Here is an 18,669-nt window from a genome sequence, read left to right as displayed (position 1 = left end):
CTGCACCCTTCTATTGCCACATCTTTAGAATCTGCTCAAGTGCTACCGGAAGGCTCCGCGGTCTCAGCTCGCTGGTCAGGGCAGCACAAGAGCAGAAATGTGCAGCGGGCACTCGAAGCGCCACCAACTTTCCACGCTCAGATGGGCGGAGCACGTCAGAAAGCAGCGCGGAGATTTCTGTCCCTAGGAAGAGGCCCACTCCCGGCTTTCTGTTTCTCTCCCAACCAATGCTACCTTCTCCAGCTGGGTGGGCTCAGCTCCGGGCTGATTTCCCTCAGGGTTCTCCTCGCCTTGGGAGTGGTCTGCAGAGGAGTCTTTGCTCTCTTCAGATTTTGGGGTTTTTCCTCCTGGAAGAGAAACGGTTTTACAACCATAGGCCAGGCCCAGCCCTGAGCTCTGCGAGGCTCAGCCAGGCCACTGACGGGGGCAGGAAGGCAGACTCAGGAAAGCAGCCGACAAAGCACTACCCAAAGGCTATATTGGACATAGCCATGGCCACAGCTTGAAACTGCAGTGCCCAGGACATCAGAGGCACTCCTCCAACCAACTTTCCCCCTTAAACTTCTTTGTTTAATTGAGCCCCATGTTTGTATTATCCACAATGAACCATTCTGCGGTACAATTCTATAAATCAGTAGCAATGCCTCCCCTGGAGTTATGGGTTCCAGACTAGTCACCCCATCTCAGAAATCACCATGCCGAAGGAGGAAAGGGTCAGGGAAGGGTGATGCTGTAGAAGAGCGGAGAGAGAGGCTCATAAGGTGAAGCCATGAACTTTCATAGGATTTCAGTCCCAAGAGGCTAGGTGCTCTCTAACAACGAGGAGGGCATTGAGCCTGGAATCTGTGAGCTGAGGAAAGAGAGGTTTACCCTTCACAGCATAACTGTGAGCCGATGCAGCTGCCAAACATCCCTACTGGCCAAGGTTGATCCCGAGAGGTTACACGTAAAAGGTTTTCCAGACTGCAAAAACGCACGACTGAGAGAGTCTGTTACTGTTGGCTCAAACAGAGAATCACCTCCATTTCTAGGCTGCAAAGTAACAGCTTGTAGCTTCCCTGAGCAGACGTGGACCACACTAGTCAAGCTAAATTCAAGTCAAGAGTGTGCCCCTGTTGCAAGGACACAGGGGGTATGTCTAGACTGCATCCCTCTGTGAACAAGACACGAGAAGCCATTCTTCTGCTCTGCTCTGCGCTGACCAGGCCTCAGTTGGAGTATTGTGTCCAGTTCTGGGTATCATGTTTTAGGAAAGATCAGGTCAAATTGGAGAAAGTGCAGAGAAGAGGTCTAGAAAATACGGCGTGTGAAGAAAGACGGAAAAAACGGGTTTGTTTAATCTGGAGACTGGGAGGGGCACAAGAACAGTCTTCAAGTACATAAAAGGTTGTTACGAGGATAAGACAAGGAACAATGGGCTTAAATTGTAGCAAAGGAAGGTTAGGTTGGACGTTGGGAAAAGCTTCCTGTCAGGGTGGTTAAGCACTGGAATAAATTGCCTAGGGAGGTTGTGGAGTCTCCACCACTGGAGGTTTTTAAAGGCAGGCCGGATCAACCCTCTGGGGATTGGCTAGACCAGTGTTTCCCAATCTGTGATGCATGCAGACTTAGACCAGTGGTGCCCAAACATTTCCTGCCTCCCCACTTGCCAGCAATAGAATCTTCTTGAGGAGCAGGAAACAGCGAGCCAGTGGCTGTAAAAGGGGGAGATGAGGGCTGCCGGGTGGAGGTGGGGGAGGGAGGCTTGAAGTCATGGTGGAATTTGGTAGGGTGTCAAACTGCTCTCTGGAAGCCAATGCTGCAGGCTGAGCTGAGGAGCAGCAAGGAATCCGGCTCCAATACTGCTGTCATCTCGGCATGGGAGCAGACACAGACAAGGAAGAAGGCCAGCACTGATTCACTTTTTATTCCAGGGTGGGATTTTGCCTGCAGAGCCTCAGATAGGGACGGGCCCTCCTGTCACAGGCTAAGGAGTGGATGGCAGTAAGGGCTGGGCAGTGGCCTTGAAAGGCAGGTTGCTAGTGCTCCTTTGTAACTCGACATGAGCCAGCAAGGCCTGATGGCATTTGCTGGGGGAAGCTTTCCAAGGCTTTCCCTGTGGTGACAGCTCTTGCACCAACACCTGAGACACAATAATCAGCTCTCCAAGAGCATTGTGCGAGTGTTCGACCCCAAGGGACCACAGTCCCTTCTCATGTGGGGACTGCAAGGGCAGCAAATTGTGCTAGAGTCTCTCTCCCAGGCACGGGTCACCTGACGCAGGCATCCATCAGGTGTTATCCCAGAGCCAGACACGTTTGAAGCTCCTGCAGGGCTCAGGGCCCAGCATGGCCTCAGGGCTCATGGATGCAGGAATGTGCCCCAGACTATGCTAATCTACACTCCATGGAACAAACAGAAACTCTAGCAATGACCCGAGAAAGAAAGAACTAGACCTGCCAAGAATTAGCCTGAGGACTGAGAGGCATGATCCAGTAGTACTCGGTGATGGTGGCAGAGGGGCTGAGGAGGTCAGGATGCCCTCCCACACACAGAATAGGGCACTGAGGTCACCCTTGTGAGATCTCTCCCCCCCAGACACAGCTCTCCAAGACAGATCTGCACAACAGTGTTAGGAGCACCACCTCACACCAGTGGGAATGCTCAGAAGCACTCCAGGAAATACTATACCGTAAGGGTTGGAAAGACACAAACCCCAGGCTGAAGCAGACCTCCAACTACTGGGAAGCTTCTGCTAAAGGCAGGTTATCCCATAACCACCTATTGCAAGGTTTCCTGCACCCTCCTCTCGAGCATCTGGTGCTGGCCACTGTTAGAGACCAGACACTGGCTGCACAGACCCAGCCTGACCATTCCCTGCTCCTAGGGTTGCAATTCTGCTGAATCTGCCTGAAAACTGTACCAGTATTTTGGAAAAAATGTCCTCTACCTGTTTTCTTCTTTTTAGCTGGCCCAACAGCACTGATGGATGCTGCTGCTTCCAGAGCTTCACAGTCAAAGATAGCAGGGGGAGGTACATAGCCAGGGCTTGCTGAAAGAGCCAGAGGGCAGCAAGTCAGCGAATTCAGTTCTTCACACGAACAATACGAGCCAGCTAGATTTCCATGGGAGACGCCCCTGCTCCTATGCTCAGTGCCTTATCTTTGAGCCCCATAGTTTCAGGTTTTCTGGAAGGTAAGCACCATCAGGGCTGCTCTAACTCATGGCCTGGCCAAAAGGGCTCTCTTTCTGCCAAGTGCCAAACAAGACTGACCAGGACAACTTCCCGCATGCCCCTTACGGTGGGGGCTGGTAGGAAGGCCACCAAAGAGAACACTCTTGCTTCAGGATATGCCCCTGGGGCCATGACTACCTCTCTGTGTTGCTGAAGTAGCTCAGAAGGGCTCGGGTTTGCATACTCCACCAAGAGCACTTTGTCCAGAGAGTTACAAATAGAGCTTATAATGCAGCGGTGAGATGCTATTACTTCTTGGCAGGGCTATGAACTGGCCCACTGGAGTATCTATCACCCTCCACTGGTGCCAACACTTCCTGAAGGCTGCTGGGAACAGGGCAGAAGTTCACAGGAGACATAATTCAGAGACTAGCTCTACAAAGCACTTGATAAGTAGAGAGGTCCCCTCCCGAGAGCGAATTCTCACTCGGACGTGGGAGCCTGTATTCTGCACAGCTCACCTGCCAAGCACCTTCCAAGCACCTTCTGTAGCTCCGTAATATTTTGTAATCGCGCCAAAACTTTCCCTTTCATCTCAAGGTCCTGTTGCTGACAGAAGGCGTTCACCACCTGCAGACACAAATCACACTCAGTGGCAGCAAAGGGGCGCTATTCGGTGTTGGAGGCCTGGGAGAAGTGACAACCAGCAAGGGACGTCAACTGTAAACAGCATACCCTGTGAAGCCATGCACGGCTGGTCTTCACTATGGAGCCCCTGAAATCTGAAAGAGAGCAACAAGAGACTTGGGGGTCTGCACCCACAACTGCCGTCTGCACTGGGGGAGCAGGGATTTAGAATCATAGAACCATAGAGCTGGAAGAAACCTCAGAAGGTCATCAAGTCCAGCCCCCTGCTCTAGGCAGAACCAATCCCAACTAAATCAACCAAGCCAGGGCTTTGTCAAGCCAAGACTTAAACACCTCTAGGGATGGAGACTCCACTACTTCCCTAGGTAACCCATTTCAGTGCTTCACCACCCTCCCAGTGAAATAGTTTTTCCTAATATCCAACCTGGACCTCTCCCACCACAACTTGAGCCCATTGCTTCTTGTTCTGCCATGTGTCACTACTGAGAACAGCCTCTCTCCAGCCTCTTTGGAACCTCCCTTCAGGAAGCTGACGGCTGCTATCAAAGCCCCCCTCACTCTTCACTGCTGCAGACTAAACAGACCCAATTCGCTCAGCCTCCCTGCATTGCAGGGGCAGGCCAGGTCCATGGGGGTTGGGCCTGCTGTGCAGGTGGCATGTTACAAGCCTGGTAGGAGGGGATTACAGTACAATCACAGGGAGTGGAAAGCCTAGTCTCTTTCTGCAGCTCCACTCCCTGTCTTAGGCAGAGGCCCCTTGGTTTTCTTGTCACCTATCCACGCACTTTGCACTTCTAGCACGGTCCCTATGAAAGCGCCATGGTGCTCTGGCGCGTGGACTGTCACTGGGTAATTTCCAGCCTGTGCTAGCTCTCCTCCAGCTACCGTGCTACAAACAGAAGCGGAGCTGCAGAAACAGGACCAGGGAGGGGCTACCCCCTCCCATACGCAGCTAATGACTGGGATGGAATCAAACTTCCCCTGCTCTGTGAGAGCTACGGCGGGAAACACCACCTTCCAGAGTGGTGCACGCAAAGCCAGGGACTCACAGGGTGTCACTGGGCCGGGCCTCAGGCTCTCTGACCTCGGCAGCACGATGGGAAGCAGATGCCAAGCCCAGGGTTTGAAATCGTTAGACAGGACATGCCAGAGGCCAGACTGCTCTCACAGCTGTTTCTTGTAACAGACGGCATCGCTGGCTGCCCACGCCAGATGTGGAGAGGGCCCTGGGGGAGGTCCCCAGCCAAGGATGGCCTCAGGGAACAATCCCCTGGCTGGAGCTCCCTATCACCCACAGCTAAGCGCTCCTGACTGCAGCCTTGCCAGGCCTTTTAGCCCAAGCCACTCACCTCCCGGAACCAATTGAGTGCATGAAACAGCAGTGAGCACAGGAACTCCCTTTCCTGCTTGGCTAGGGAGTCCAGCTTCCCTCCGACCTCCAGCTCAGTCAGGTGCAGGGGACAGCCTGGAACAGAGCAGGGACAGGGCTGCCTAAACTCAGTAGCATGACACTCAGCTCTGGCTGCCCTGGGTGAGGAACGCTTTATCCCCCAGGCATGCTCTGTACCAAGCACCACACGGAGCACCGAACTCAGCCTCCCACCAGAGGAAACCGAGCCCCCTTAGGTCAGGGTCAGAGAGGAGCCCACAAGCCCAGGGGTTGACCACAGCATCCCCACCTCTCCTGCACTGACTGCGGAGAGGTAAGGCAGGGAGACTGGCTCAGGCAGGTAGGGCTTAATGGCTATTTCCCATACCCAGCAAGGCATCGATCTCCTCCATGCTCCCATTGTGCTGCTCCGCCGTGTACAGCCTCAGCAGTCGGAAAGAGGGCGACAGACACTCTGGAGACGCTACCCTGGGAAAAGAAGAGAGGCTGGCTCTGCATTCTGCTCCCCACCAGCAGAACCTCAAGAAAGAAACATTTCCTGTCCTCCTGAAGCCACTTTGCCCATTTGCAATCATCTGCCCCTGCCAGTTTGCAGGGCAGAAAAGCACCATTGGTAACTAACGCTCCTCCCTCGGCGTCACTCCCGAAGAATCAAGTCCTTGATCTCAAATGTTTCAGGCAGAGAACCACAGGTAGAAAAGAGGCTGCACTTGAACAGATCAGCTCAGGCCAGGGTCCCTTCCATCTCCAATGAGTCAGAGGAAGGAGTGAGAAGCTGTGAAGTGAGTGACTGCGGCAGAGAGGTTTCCTTCCAACTCCCTCAGTTGCTGGTTGCTTTTGACCTGGGGGAGGAGGGTTCTCAAAGTGTATTTCACATGAACCGAGCTCTGGATTTTCTCGCCACTCATATCAAAATGAATCCAAAATATTTCTTGGCCTCAGGGAGCTTTGGGGGCAATACGTTCCCATGCTGAATACAGGGTAGTAAAAAGTAATTCTGTTTGCCAGTTTGAATGTTGCTGATTCAGTGAATGTCTTGTTCTTGTGTGAAAAGAACAAATAAAACGGGACGCTGGGTTATATGCCTCTCACGCCTCCTCTCTAAACTAAATCAATCTCTGGTGCTTATCATGGATCCCATTCCGACAGTATCAGTTTCATCCAGCTATTGTTACAGCCCCAGGAGGCAGGGCAGGGCTGTTTTCCCCACTCTGCAAATGGGGAACTGAGGCAATTTCTCAAAGGCAGCCTGCGGCAGAGCAGGGAACAGGCTGCAGGACTCCCGAGTCCCAGACTAGCATGCAAACCAGTGCATCATCCTGCCTCTCCCACACCAAACAGCCCCCGACATCTGCAAGTGCACAACATGGACAAGAATACAGGCTCTTGCCTAACTCTTCTGTCTAGTTTTCATTATGCGTTTCGGAAGCAGAACTGTAGCCAGAACTTCTGGTGCCTCGTGCTAAGAGGAACGTCGCCACAACTCACTGGACAGTGAAATGATTTAAAAGGGAGGCATCACTTACTTCTTACCCTGGTTCCCAGGTGCCATTTCATCAACACTCTTGCCAACCCACTTCTGTGACAGCAGTGGCAACAGGTTGATAACAATTGCTCCCTGACTCTCATCTTCATCCAGGTTATACAAGGACTTTACTGGGAACAGGTGAACGCTGCAGAGAGACCGTTGTCAGAGACAGTCAACATCCCATTAGCAAACTCAGCTAGTGACAGTCAGTGCTGTTCGTGTTAACACGTAGCAGCTCTCTAGCATACCCATCCACTGCAGGCGTGAGATCCACCACAAAGTCATTGGAAAAGTCCTCAAGGACACTGCTGCCAAGGCGGTCCTGGAAGAAGGAGAAGCAGAGCTTAGCACAAGGGCTAGTGAAAGGAGGTGCTCCGGGAGTGCAGAAAGGAGCAGTCACCGCCTTGAGCGGTAACTGGAGCTCTCGGAGGCTTGCGTCCCTGCTGCACCTGCCTTTTGGGAACAGTGCCCATGTATGCGCCCCACACGTCCTCATGCTTCACAGCCAGGCTCTGTGGGGCTGTTTGGGCAAACTGCCCTCAGTTCCTTCTCCACCCGCAAGTCTCCTAAGCAGTGAGGAAGGACGACGGCTAGCGGAGCACTTACAAGGACAGCATCTCCAGAAGCTCTGGTTAGTACAGAAGGGGAGTCACTCTCCTCCCCCTCTGAGCAGCGTGTTTGCCAATGCTCCCTCTAACTGACGTCCCGTAAGTGCACCTACATGGGGGTGCTGTATCACAGAACAAAGCCGTTCCCCACATGGATGGCGTGCGGTGGGAGTGGGCTCCGGGGGGGGGGGGGGGCAGAGGGTGAGGGCTGGGGGTGTGGTCTGTGGAATGGGGTGCAGGCTGCCTGGGGGAGAGAGGACTTTCCCCACTGCAGCTGGGAGCCCATTCCAGACTTAATGGGTAGTGCGCAGGGCTTAATAGGAAACAGCGCGGCCACGCAGCTTAAAGGGGATTGAGGTTCCTGTCACTTCAGGTAACTTCTAACCAGCACTTCCCTAAGCAGGCAGGAACAGAGTCCCACACAAAAGAAAGTGGCAATTTCACACCAGAGGATTTACATCATAAATATCTTGATTTCAAAGCTATTCTAACAGTGAAATTTCACTATATTGTAATTGTAGGGGTCCTGACCCGAAAAGGAGCTTCTGTGCTGCTGCTGGAGAGCAGCAGCTGCTGGCCAGGAGACCAGCGCTGAAGACAGAGCCTGCGGCAACACAGAAGTAAGGATGGCACGGCACAGTATGGTATTGCCACCCTCCCTTCAGCACTGCTGCCTGCAGAGCTGGGCCCTCAGGCAGCCCCTGCCACTCTCTGAAGGCTGCATAAAAGTGAGCAATACTGCAATCCGCCTTTAATAACTTTGTGAGCCCCACAACTCCCTTTCGGGCAGGATCCCCCACTTGAGAAATACTAGCTTCCCCCATACTGTATAGTAGAGGGTAAGAGCACACAAAAGACCAGATTTCACAGAGGGAGACCAGATTTCACAGCCTGTAACACATTTTGCATGGTGAATGGTGTGAATTTGCCTTCAGCAACATGTGATTTTGCATCGATCAAAGTGCCATTCTACAGGTGTCTGCACCTGATACATCCCTTAGTAAGGCTATAGATCTAGAATGTGCTATTGCTCTTGAAGGGGCTGTCACAGTCAATCTCAGTATAACCAGAGACCTACTTCGATAACCTCTGTTTCAAAACTTTGTTTCTGCAATGGATACAAAGTAGCCCAGGAGGATTTCTGAATGGTTTAGACCCGTCTAGGTAACAGACTTATGCCCTCCTGCATCTAGAGTACAGAATATGGCTTCTTGACTGATCTGATGCGTCTTGGAACTGAGTATCCAGGGCAGTATGATTTGATTAGATTAATGTGCCATTCTGAGAACACTTTAGGTATGAATCTTGGATGGGCCCATAGCAACACTTCCACCCTCCTCCCAAGACCAGCCCTCTCTCCTGTGCCCCCAATACACGAGACCACCCCCACAACAGCCCCACCTGCTCATATTCCTCACCAGCCACCCTCCCAGCCCCTAGTATGCTCGCTACCTTGCCCCGGGGGCACAGCAAAAGGGCATGCAGGATTTGGAAGGGCTCCTACCAGTCAAGACTCTGCTCCCACCCCAAGCAGCCCATGGTGGCTCCTCCAAACCCCTGGACAATAGAGAGCCTTGTATGTTTAAAGGGATGCCAAGTACAAAACAAAAGTTTGAAGTAGTTTGAGTTGCAACCCATCTTGCCCGCCCCCACTCCCCATGCGCTATGTCTGGAACATTTACCACCACATTTGCTATTTTTTAAAAAGCTTCTCTCTCTGAGTGGGCTGTGCAAAAGGCACACAAACACAACAGACCGCTCCAGGTATGCAAACCAAAAATTAAACACGTGGAAAGAAAAGATTTTCCTCTCTATTCTTAGTGGGTTACAGGAACCCCTGCTATTGCTGCAGGCGACACTAGAAAGACAGTGTGAGTCTTACACGGATGCTGCCCCATAATGCCTGGGTATGCTGCATGCCACTGAAAGGCACTGCACACAAACCGCTCTGTAACATACCAGGATTTGCAAATCCAAATTCCCTTTCTGTTTCTCAATCAAGTTGGCAAGTTCATCGTAATACAGAGCCAAGGCCTCGGAACTTTGCTCGCAACAGTAGCTCACCAGATCGAGCAAGACGGAGAGCTGCAAAGAAGGACCAACAACAGGGGAGTAATATGTACCTTACCCCCCACTCAGATAGACACAGGCGGATCCACAGCTCCCAAACTCGCCCACAAACTCCTGCCTGGCCCAGCCCCTCTCACTGGCACACGAAGCCCATAAGCCCCTGCCTTTCTCCACCCACCTGCCCCCTCACAGGATGGATTTGCGTTGCAGCAGTGACTAGCAGGACCCCATTCTGTGAGACACTGTTGGACTCCTTGGAGCAAAGCAGTTACAGACCAATCACAGACCTTCTCTTCCCCCAAAGCATTTCTCAGGATCCTCTTTGCAGACCCACAAACCTGTCTCCCCCTATTCCCAGGCCCTACACTGACACAAATATCCCATTTGCCCCATGGGACCCTGACCTCCCCAGAGAGGCACAATCCCCTGGCAGCTGCATGGACTCCAGTCTCCCTTTGACATACACTCTGTGCTCTTCACCTGTCTGCCATGCTCTTCATTCTGTGGCGTTCTCTCCAGCAAACGCCCATCGTCTTTACTTCTGAAATCAATGGACAAACTGGTTTCAGACCTGTGAGCATTAAAAGGCCAGGCTCTGTGCCCTGGAGGAAGATGGGGCTACCACATGGACACACACCTCGCTGCCATGCCTCGGCCCCAGTGCTCCAGGTGTCAGCACAAACAGGGAATGGCAGAAAGCAAGAGGGAGATCCTGGGAGCAGCACTGCAAAGTGCTCGTTTCCACTGTTGGGATGGCAGGCCTAAGGCTGTGATTAACCTAAGCATGGCTTGGGCAGTCTGCCAGGGAAGGTTCTAGAGCAGCTTGGGGGTGCACACAATGCCGTACTTCACAGGGGAAGAACTCGGGAATCAACTGGTTTTACAGCGAAGATTTGCATTCGCCACAGAGGCGCACGTTCCACCGACTTGACCCCAAATCGTTTCCAGTCACAGCTCCAGCGGATGCTAGTCAAGGCACCTCAGGATCAGCATTATCAGTGGCAAGACCAGCAGCAGGACATGTGGATACATGGCACAGGAGTGTGCAAAGAATTTTTGAGAGCGGTTTTCCTCCAGTGAGACCTTAGTGTGTCCATCACAGGCCTGTCCCCTTTCTCCTTCCCCTCTTGCCAGCTCTGGTTGTGTCACGCTGGCTCAGGACAGCTGATGGGTTCTACTTCTCACTCACCTCTTTGCTGCCATGCTGCCTGCCATGGTAATAGCACCAATAATCCCCATTTGCTTGTACTTAGGAACAGTGCTGGACAGCCACTTCCTGATCACCATGTGCATGTCATCCTGCAGAGAGAGCCCGAGAATGCAGCATCACCACGTGGGCATTTGTGTGTGCGAACGGGACGGCTGTGACCATCTCACTTTCCAACAATCTGCCTCAGAGCCTGCCAGAGATCACAGAGCTCACTACCTCCCTGCGCACGTCCTCCCATAGCTGGGGAGCCAGCCTGTGGGAAGCACATCCTTGTAAGGGAAGCCACGTGATGGACTCGAACAGAAACCCTGTGCCGAAAGCAAGGGGCTCACGGGTATCTGGCACTGAGTTTCAGCTGGGCTGCCCAGTTGAGTGTACCCCAAATTCTTAATGTCATAAATGGCATATAAAAGATGGCATCTAAGACATCAATAAAATCTAACTTCCTACTGATCATCAGTATCCTTGGGGGGCTTATGAGGAGAGGACAGATTCAGCTTTATAAACACATTAGGAATGATGTTGTCAAAGCGTGCCTGCCAGGTGGGGCTGAATTTACCCCACACTAGACAAAGGAACGTGGTTCTGCCCCCTTGAAGTTCTTTCCTTGTTACATTGAGAGGAGGAGAGAACCACTCAGCATCGTGGCAGGGAGAAGGGAGTGTAGGAACAGATCACTCTGGATTTTAGCAAATCCAAATCCAGTGTAGAAGGGAACCAGCATCCTTCACCATGGGTACGTCTAGATTACATCCCTCTGTCGCCAGAGGGATGTAAATTAGACATACCGAAATTGCTAATGAAGTGGCGATTTAAATCTCCCACACTTCATTAGCATAAAAATGGCCACTGCTTTTTGTCGCCACGGAACTTTGGCGACGAAAAGCGGCAGTCTAGCCACGGTTCTATCGCTCACTAAAGCCTTTGGCGACAGATCCCTTATGCCTCGTAAAATGAGCTATCCAGGAAGGGGGAAAGAACCCCAACTAATTTCTCACTCAAGATGACAACATAACCGAGCGCCTTGGACCCCGTGAGAGTTCCTGATCAAACAGGCGCTCAGCCACCTTGCTGGGTGGTAGACTGACAAGCAGATTATCTTGAACAAAGGCTGCAGCTTGTGGAGTTAAGGCTTAGCCACCAGACAGTATTTTCCACTTTTATTTGCTTGTGACCAGTTCTAATGCTATCCTGGATACACGAACTCACTACAAATCTAGCCTCCTCTTATTAATAAACTTGTTTTACTTTTAATCTGAACTGAGCCAGTGCTGTGTCTGAACTGAAGCAATAGTTTATGCCAGTCACAGTGATCAGCTCAGCACATTTTGTCGCTTTGGAGGAGCAAACAAACATTATTTCTCTGAGCTTTCTTGGAGGGGACGGGATACTTCAGGGCAGATGACTTGGAGGGACTTTGGGCCAGAGAGTGTGCTGGGTTCCCCCCTCCATAAGGTAAGTGGGTGACAGAAGGCAGAGAGTGCTGTTGTGCTGCAGACAGGCTCCGGGAGTCAGACGTGCTCACCACTCCGATACTCAGTGTGCTCTTGTCTGCAGGCTCTCAGTGCTCTGGCGGGGAGTCCAAGCAGCAGAATATTCAAAGCACTCGGAGAACTGTGGGGAAGGGGGCAGTGATACAGCGCCTCACTGGTTTGGGTTGCACTCTGGAGCCTGAGAGTAACTTCCTCTACTGTGGAGACACTGGCCACACAATCACAGTAGAGCTGCAACCCATTCTCCAAAATTAGGCTTGTTTTGACCTTTGCTTTAATTATTCAGTTGACGGAACTATAGTCCAGATTGTTTCCGTGGTTATTAAAAGTGTATGGAAAGGTATTTTTATCTGCAGGATTATACTGTTTCTAAGGCCAGGTCTCACCTCCTAGTGTTCCCTGACCAAAGCCTTGTGGACGGGTATCAAATTCAGACCATGCTGTTGTCACTTGGGCAATTGACTTGCTCCCTGGGGTGCTGTATAACGCGCCGGAAGTCAGTTCAGATGACACACACGCATTCTCTAGAGCGCGGGGGGGCAACCTAGGCTGGTGAGTGGGAGGCACGAGGGCCGCATGACTGTTGTAGCTAACACACATGTGGGTAGAGGGGAGTTTTACTCACTGCACTGGCGTGGCTAGCATGGGGGGGGCGCCAACTGACGCACAGCAGCTTGTTGAGTAGATGCAGAGGGAGCACACAGCTCTCAATGTTGTGTGCAGCCAGCACGTACCTCACTTGACATGCCCTTGCTTTACGTGGTCGTCCCATTAGTAATGCTGGTGGGAAAAACCCTGTGCAGGCGAAAACCAGCCATCTGGCAACCCTGCGCGGGAGCCACACTCAGAGCCCCAGTGGGCCGCATGGGCTGCCCCACCACTGCTCTGGAGTTTGAGAGCCAAGCTCTGAAGTCTAACTTTTCAGTGCAGCGATGCAAGAGAGAAAATGCTCTTCTGAGGGGCAACTTCAGGGGCAGAGCTGCTTCGTGTCTATTTTGCCAGCTGTAAGTTGCCTATTGGAGAGAAGCTCTCCTGCGGCAGGCCTACTGGGGGTGCAGTAGCTGAGCTATTCTTCCCGAGAGATTCCTAGGGCTGCAGGGACCAAGTTCTACTGCTGTGCCCCCCAGGGTGTGGAGTGGAGCTATTGGATGTGCGGCAGCAGCAGGAAGTGCCTCCTGTTTGGAAGAGGAACGAGTCTGCAGGAGAAGTGTCTCACCACTATCACGTTGGCTGAGTAAAGGCAGGGTGAGGGGAAGGAATTTAAAAGATACTGTGCACCAGAAATCCCAAGACGCCCAAGGACTGCGCAAGCTGCACCATCCTGGGCCTGCTGCTGCTGTCTCCGCACCACGCAAGCAGTACAAACCAGCACAGCAAGGGGAGAGGCCAGAGACTTGCTTCCTTCCTCGCCCGCCACTCACCTGCAGATAGCTGTCTTCCTGCCTCTGGCTGAAGGCCAGCTCGCCCAGAATGTAGAAGAGCTTCCGGATTTGCTGTGGACTCAGTTTCTCCGTATAGTCTAAAATGTTCTGTAACAGAGACAGGTCAAAGTAGCACAGCGCCTGGCAGTCCCGCCACAGACTGCAAGCAGCACCCCTGTTTGCTAGTAACAGGAGTGCACTTTTCTCTTGTGCACATACTCAGGGGGAAGCTGCCACCTCTGGGCCAGTCTGCAGTTCCCCAGGACTGACGTGCAAAAGGTAGCAGCCCACCTCATGTACCCCAGGAGCACATGAAATCTGACACCCAGTATGCATCCATTGCCACTTGAAGGCTTTGTTCCTAGAGTTCAGAGCTGGTTCCAAGTGCATTAATAATCGTGATGGGGAGAAGACTAATCTAGAGAATGCTATAATGCCATTCTGCAATGCTACGGTGTGGCTTCATCTGAATGCTGTGCACAGCACTGGACACCTGTCCCTGAACAGATATTGCACAACTAACAGGGATTCAGAGTAGGTGAGCGCCTGGAGACATTCTCCTAGGAAGAGAAATTGTGAAGACGGGGTAGGTACCAGGGATGTGAAAGGTTAACCGATGGGGTCTGGAGCAGCTCCCTGCCTGCCGTGTGCAGGGGGCTCAGCCCTGTGGGGCTCGCTGCCTGGAACAGCCCCTTCCTGTGGTGGGCCTGGGCTCATCACAGGCAAGGCTGCTCCAACTATCTGTGCCCCGCCCCTCCCGCCCAGCTCTCTAACTCTAACAGGTTAAACATCACGTTTAACCGCTTTCCCAATTAAATGGGATTTTACATCCCTAGTGGTTACCCTACAGAGGGGACAGACAAGCCTATTCAGCAGTGAGTGGTCTAGAGAAGGAAGATCAGGAGATCTGTTTGCTCCTTGTTCTTGTGAGGATGGGGGGTTAAATGACCTTGAAAAGATGCCAGATTCAAAATTGATAAAAGGAGATTCAACCACTGGATCTTAATGCCTACAGCTACGGTAGCCTATTGCTTTCCATTCCAAGCCTCTGTTGTCAGTTTCCCATAACTTTGCCAAATTGTAACCATTTAGATTGGAATCTTCCACCTCCGATCTCTGCCTCGGGCAACTTCTTTTCCTTTATGAAGGATGCTGTTTCCCAGAACAAGGCCTGTTTTTCCACTACTTGATAATTTTGCTTGTGTTAATATTTGTATCCAGCTATTTCTCTGAAAAGCACTAGCAAACCCATGATTTGGAGCAGGATCTTGGAATTTGCACCAAGAAACCACACTAAAGTTGTATGGGGAACATTTTTTCTGACACTTTCTAACTATTGAGAACTGAACTTTATAACCTAATGTTCTTTTACCAGGTTTTTTTTTTCTAATGCATATTCTTTGGGTTTTTTAAAACAAACTTAAAACCCCCAGAAATTCCATTGCAAGCAATCATATTATCCCGCCACAGCACCAGCCACTGTCACTTGCAGTAACAAAGTAACTGGTAGCAGCAGGCTGTTCCCTTCAGTGCGGGTGCGGCACAAGAGGGAGGTGAGACACACACTTTACCAGTTGAGTTTCAGATTGCTCTACTTTCGGCAGAGCAATAAGAACATAAGAATGGCCGTACTGGGTCAGAACAAAGGTCCATCTAGCCCAGTAGCCTGTCTGCCGACAGCGGTCAGCGCCAGATGCCCCGGAGGGGGTGGACCGAAGACAATGATCAAGCGATTTGTTTCGTGCCATCCATCTCCAGGGACACCATTCCTACCCCCTGGCTAATAGCCTTTTATGGACCTAACCTCCATGAATTTATCTAGCTTCTCTTTAAACTGTTATAGTCCTAGCCTTCACAGACTCCTCTGGCAAGGAGTTCCACAGTTGACTATGCGCTGTGTGAAGAAGAACTTTCGCTTATTAGTTTTAAACCTGCTCCCCATTAATTTCATTTGGTGTCCTCTAGTTCTTATATTATGGGAACTAATGAATAGCTTTTCTTTATTCGCCCTCTCCACACCACTCATGATTTTATAGACCTCTATCATATCCCCCCTCAGTCTCCTCTTTTCCATACTGAGAAGTCCCAGTCGCTTTAGCTTCTCCTCCTAGATTTAAGCAATCTAGAGACTCGGGTCTCTTGGGTTCACTTCCAGGTTCTAGATGGGAACGTGCTCTGGCCCTTTCTGCCCCTGCTCTCCCCACACCTTTCTCTCCCCCTCCTACTGCCATTTCCTGCATCCCTTCCATCTTGCCTCCCAGGCTCCTACCTCTCCCCCTTCCCTACACACCCTCCCTCTTATCCCCACATGGAACAGCAGTAGGTCAGCTCGCCCAGGAGAGCTGTGAGTGTGCAGCAAAGCGCACACAGTGAGTGCACGGCACACCAAGTGCTGCAGACTGATCGCAGAGAGACTGGTGCAGACACTGAGGACAGACACTGGGGACAGGTGGCAAGAGCAAGGTGAAGTTCCGACTTTCCTTGGGAGAAGGCAAAGGCGGCATGTCAGGCCTCGCATTCTCTCCAGCAAGGGGCAGGACTTGAGGAGGGAGGGGCGGTGTTGTCTTGTTTTCAGCACTCTGTGTGAATAAAGACAGAGCCCAGGAAGGGCTGTTTGGAGCAAGAACAGCCGTGTGGCATTCCTGAGCAGTCTGCAAAAGAGGAAATAAAGAAAGGGTGCTGCATAGCGACTGCTGGCCCCGATGGTGTGTCCAGGAGGCAATGTACCCTGTTCCAACACACTAACTCACCCTCTAGATGAGCCCCAAAGGTGGACCATTCACAAACAGATACACTACCTTCAGGAAGGTGGTGTAGCGCCTCAGTGGGCAGGTATGCAGACTCACTAGGTCCATGAGCACATCCAGAGAAATGTCCACTTCTGCCTCACTTCCTCCGCAAACGTGGGTCACCAAAGCACTCACAACCTCCTGAGGAAAACCCACAAGCAACCAAGAGTGAAACGCAAACAGAAAATCTGTTCTGTGCCAGAAGACCCTTGGGATAACAACAAAGCATCTGCTGCATCAGGCAGGATGACAGCCAAATAACAAGGCCACCCGAAGCTAAAGCAAAGGGCTAGGTATGCATGCGCGTGGGTGAGAATTCACCTCTTTTGCCTGCGGCTTAGCACAGCTTCACTGACTTCTGTCACTTCCAGCAGTAGCAGAGCGAGCAAGCAGCTGGAGAACCGGGCCTGGTGCAAGCCCTGAGGCCTGGCCAGAGGCTGTGAACCAGAGCCTGGCCACATATTAAAGCCGATGGTTACAGGTTCACTGTCCAGCACGTGAACTTGGCAAAGTTGTTGCTAGTGCACTAGGCACTAGATATTTACACAAACAGACTGCAGAGACAGCCCTATCTAGTACGAGATAAGATGGCTTGACAAAATAACGAACAGGGATGCTTTGTCCTACACATCAGGAACAAGGGGGTAATAAACAGACATCATGAAGCACGAGAAGGCGGTGTGCAAGTTGTTCATCCCAATTGCTTGTCTCAATCTATAGATGTTGCTTGCCTCGCCTTTACCCTGTGTGTGGCTTAGGGAACAGCAGAGTTTCCTGCTGCTGACTCCTTGCTCTGGGCACTCCTGTGTTACTGTACTCGTAACCACAGAGCAAGGGCACCAAGACTGTCCCTTGAGAGCAATAACCTTTGCCACAGGTCTTTGTCACCAAACTGTTCCTGAGCAAAGGTCGGCTGGATTAGCAGGCTGCCTTCTCTGCTCTTAGCATGGATCATATTGGCGCTCCAGGGACAGAAACACTGGGAAGCATGAACAGTGTTACTGGAGCAATGACATTCCAGCCTTCAGCACTGACCACCACCAGATACAGCTCAACATGGACTGTCTCCATTCACAGACGCCAGGGACTGACGGCAGTTGCTTTCCTGAGCCTTCTCTGTGTTAGTATTTCTGTCTGCTCACACCACTTAATTTAGCGCTTGTCTCCTCTAGGTCATTCCTGAAAATCTAGCACTGCTGGATGTTTCTCTTTGCAGCTTCTGCCATCTGGAACAGGTCTCTGACTTGCCTAAGTTCACCCCCACTCACACGTCAACTTCTTTCAACTTTCTACCTGCACTGCTGAGTCTCCAGAGCAGTGTGAGTGAAAGACACATTGCACAAGACTAGGTAGAATACACTAACTCCCATGTAGAGGATCCATTGATCTCCAGGGCTTTTTGATGTCCCTACTTCGATCTGCAGCTGTCAGAGCCAATGTTTAACCAAGTACAAATATACGCTCTTCTAGATTTCCAAGTATACCTGCTGGCAGTAGGAGTCAAAGGCTGCAAATGCCTGTTTGTACATGCAGCTGCCAAAGGAGACAACACATGGATCCACAGAGTGCAGAAATGTCTGAGCCAGCGACAGGATTGACAGGAAGAAGTCCTTGATAACCTGCAATACAGACATCGTGAGAGAGACCTGAGCATCGTTACTACTGGCTTTCAAAGCTCCCATCCCTCCCTTCACAAGTTCCAACGAGAGGAGCACTGCTCTTTATTCTCAAGATCCTCAGTTCGTTTAATAGGTGATTCTCAGCTCCTGACTCTCCTGCCTCATTAGGTAGAGGCTGACACCACAGCAGACTCTCACTTACATTTGTGCTCTCCCTAAGCCTGCTTCACTTGCAAAACAACGAGGAAGTTGTCTGCACAAGAGCTTTTTGCACAACAGAGTACAGCTGCACTGGTGCAAGCTCCTCACACAGACATGCCGCCCTGGTGTAAAAAGAGCTTGAAGGGGTGACTCCGGCAAGTCAGTTTAGAACAGTCTACACTCAGGCTTATGCTGGGGCAGGCGACCAATAACTACAGCCCCCCACTGCAGTAAATGCTCATTTGCCAGTCCCTGCTTTACTTTGTGGGCAGGCACAGTCTGTCCCCACACATGGGCCCTTCTCCTTGTAACCGTAGATAGAGGCACTCTAGTCAGACACAGCTACCTGTCCAAACGCAGACTATTTTCTGCTTGCAAGAAGGGATGTGTTTAAAAACATTGGGTCTAAGAGAAAACGTGAGGCACAGCAGCACACCAGGCCTCAGGGGTCACCTGGGTGGGAGACAGGTAAAAAGGCTCACTAAGATCTACAGAAGGACCAGAAGCCTGTCCCATGCTCCAGCCAATCTTGGGAAGT

General features: G+C 51.5%; 1 protein-coding gene across 3 annotated transcripts in view; it reads right to left on the bottom strand.

Moving 5' to 3' along the window:
* Positions 1-18,669, bottom strand: part of FANCD2 (FA complementation group D2) — a 93,796-nt gene that overhangs the window by 24,692 nt on the left and 50,435 nt on the right. For all 3 annotated transcript variants that reach the window (XM_075939570.2, XM_075939567.2, XM_075939565.2), the window contains exons 16-28: positions 17,796-17,930; positions 16,321-16,452; positions 13,523-13,630; positions 10,588-10,697; positions 9,879-9,939; positions 9,288-9,413; positions 6,969-7,042; positions 6,719-6,865; positions 5,560-5,660; positions 5,152-5,267; positions 3,676-3,784; positions 2,930-3,031; positions 235-347 (exon numbers count right to left, since the gene is read on the bottom strand). In XM_075939570.2, the coding sequence (XP_075795685.1) occupies positions 235-347; positions 2,930-3,031; positions 3,676-3,784; positions 5,152-5,267; positions 5,560-5,660; positions 6,719-6,865; positions 6,969-7,042; positions 9,288-9,413; positions 9,879-9,939; positions 10,588-10,697; positions 13,523-13,630; positions 16,321-16,452; positions 17,796-17,930 (1,434 nt within the window). The remainder of the gene's footprint in view (positions 1-234; positions 348-2,929; positions 3,032-3,675; positions 3,785-5,151; positions 5,268-5,559; positions 5,661-6,718; positions 6,866-6,968; positions 7,043-9,287; positions 9,414-9,878; positions 9,940-10,587; positions 10,698-13,522; positions 13,631-16,320; positions 16,453-17,795; positions 17,931-18,669) is intronic.

The sequence above is a fragment of the Pelodiscus sinensis genome, chromosome 11, assembly GCF_052426305.1.
Source record: "Pelodiscus sinensis isolate ZL-2025 chromosome 11, ASM5242630v1, whole genome shotgun sequence".
NCBI lineage: Eukaryota > Metazoa > Chordata > Testudines > Trionychidae > Pelodiscus > Pelodiscus sinensis.
Note: the sequence above shows the minus strand (reverse complement) of the source record. Positions and strands in the feature narration are given on the sequence as shown.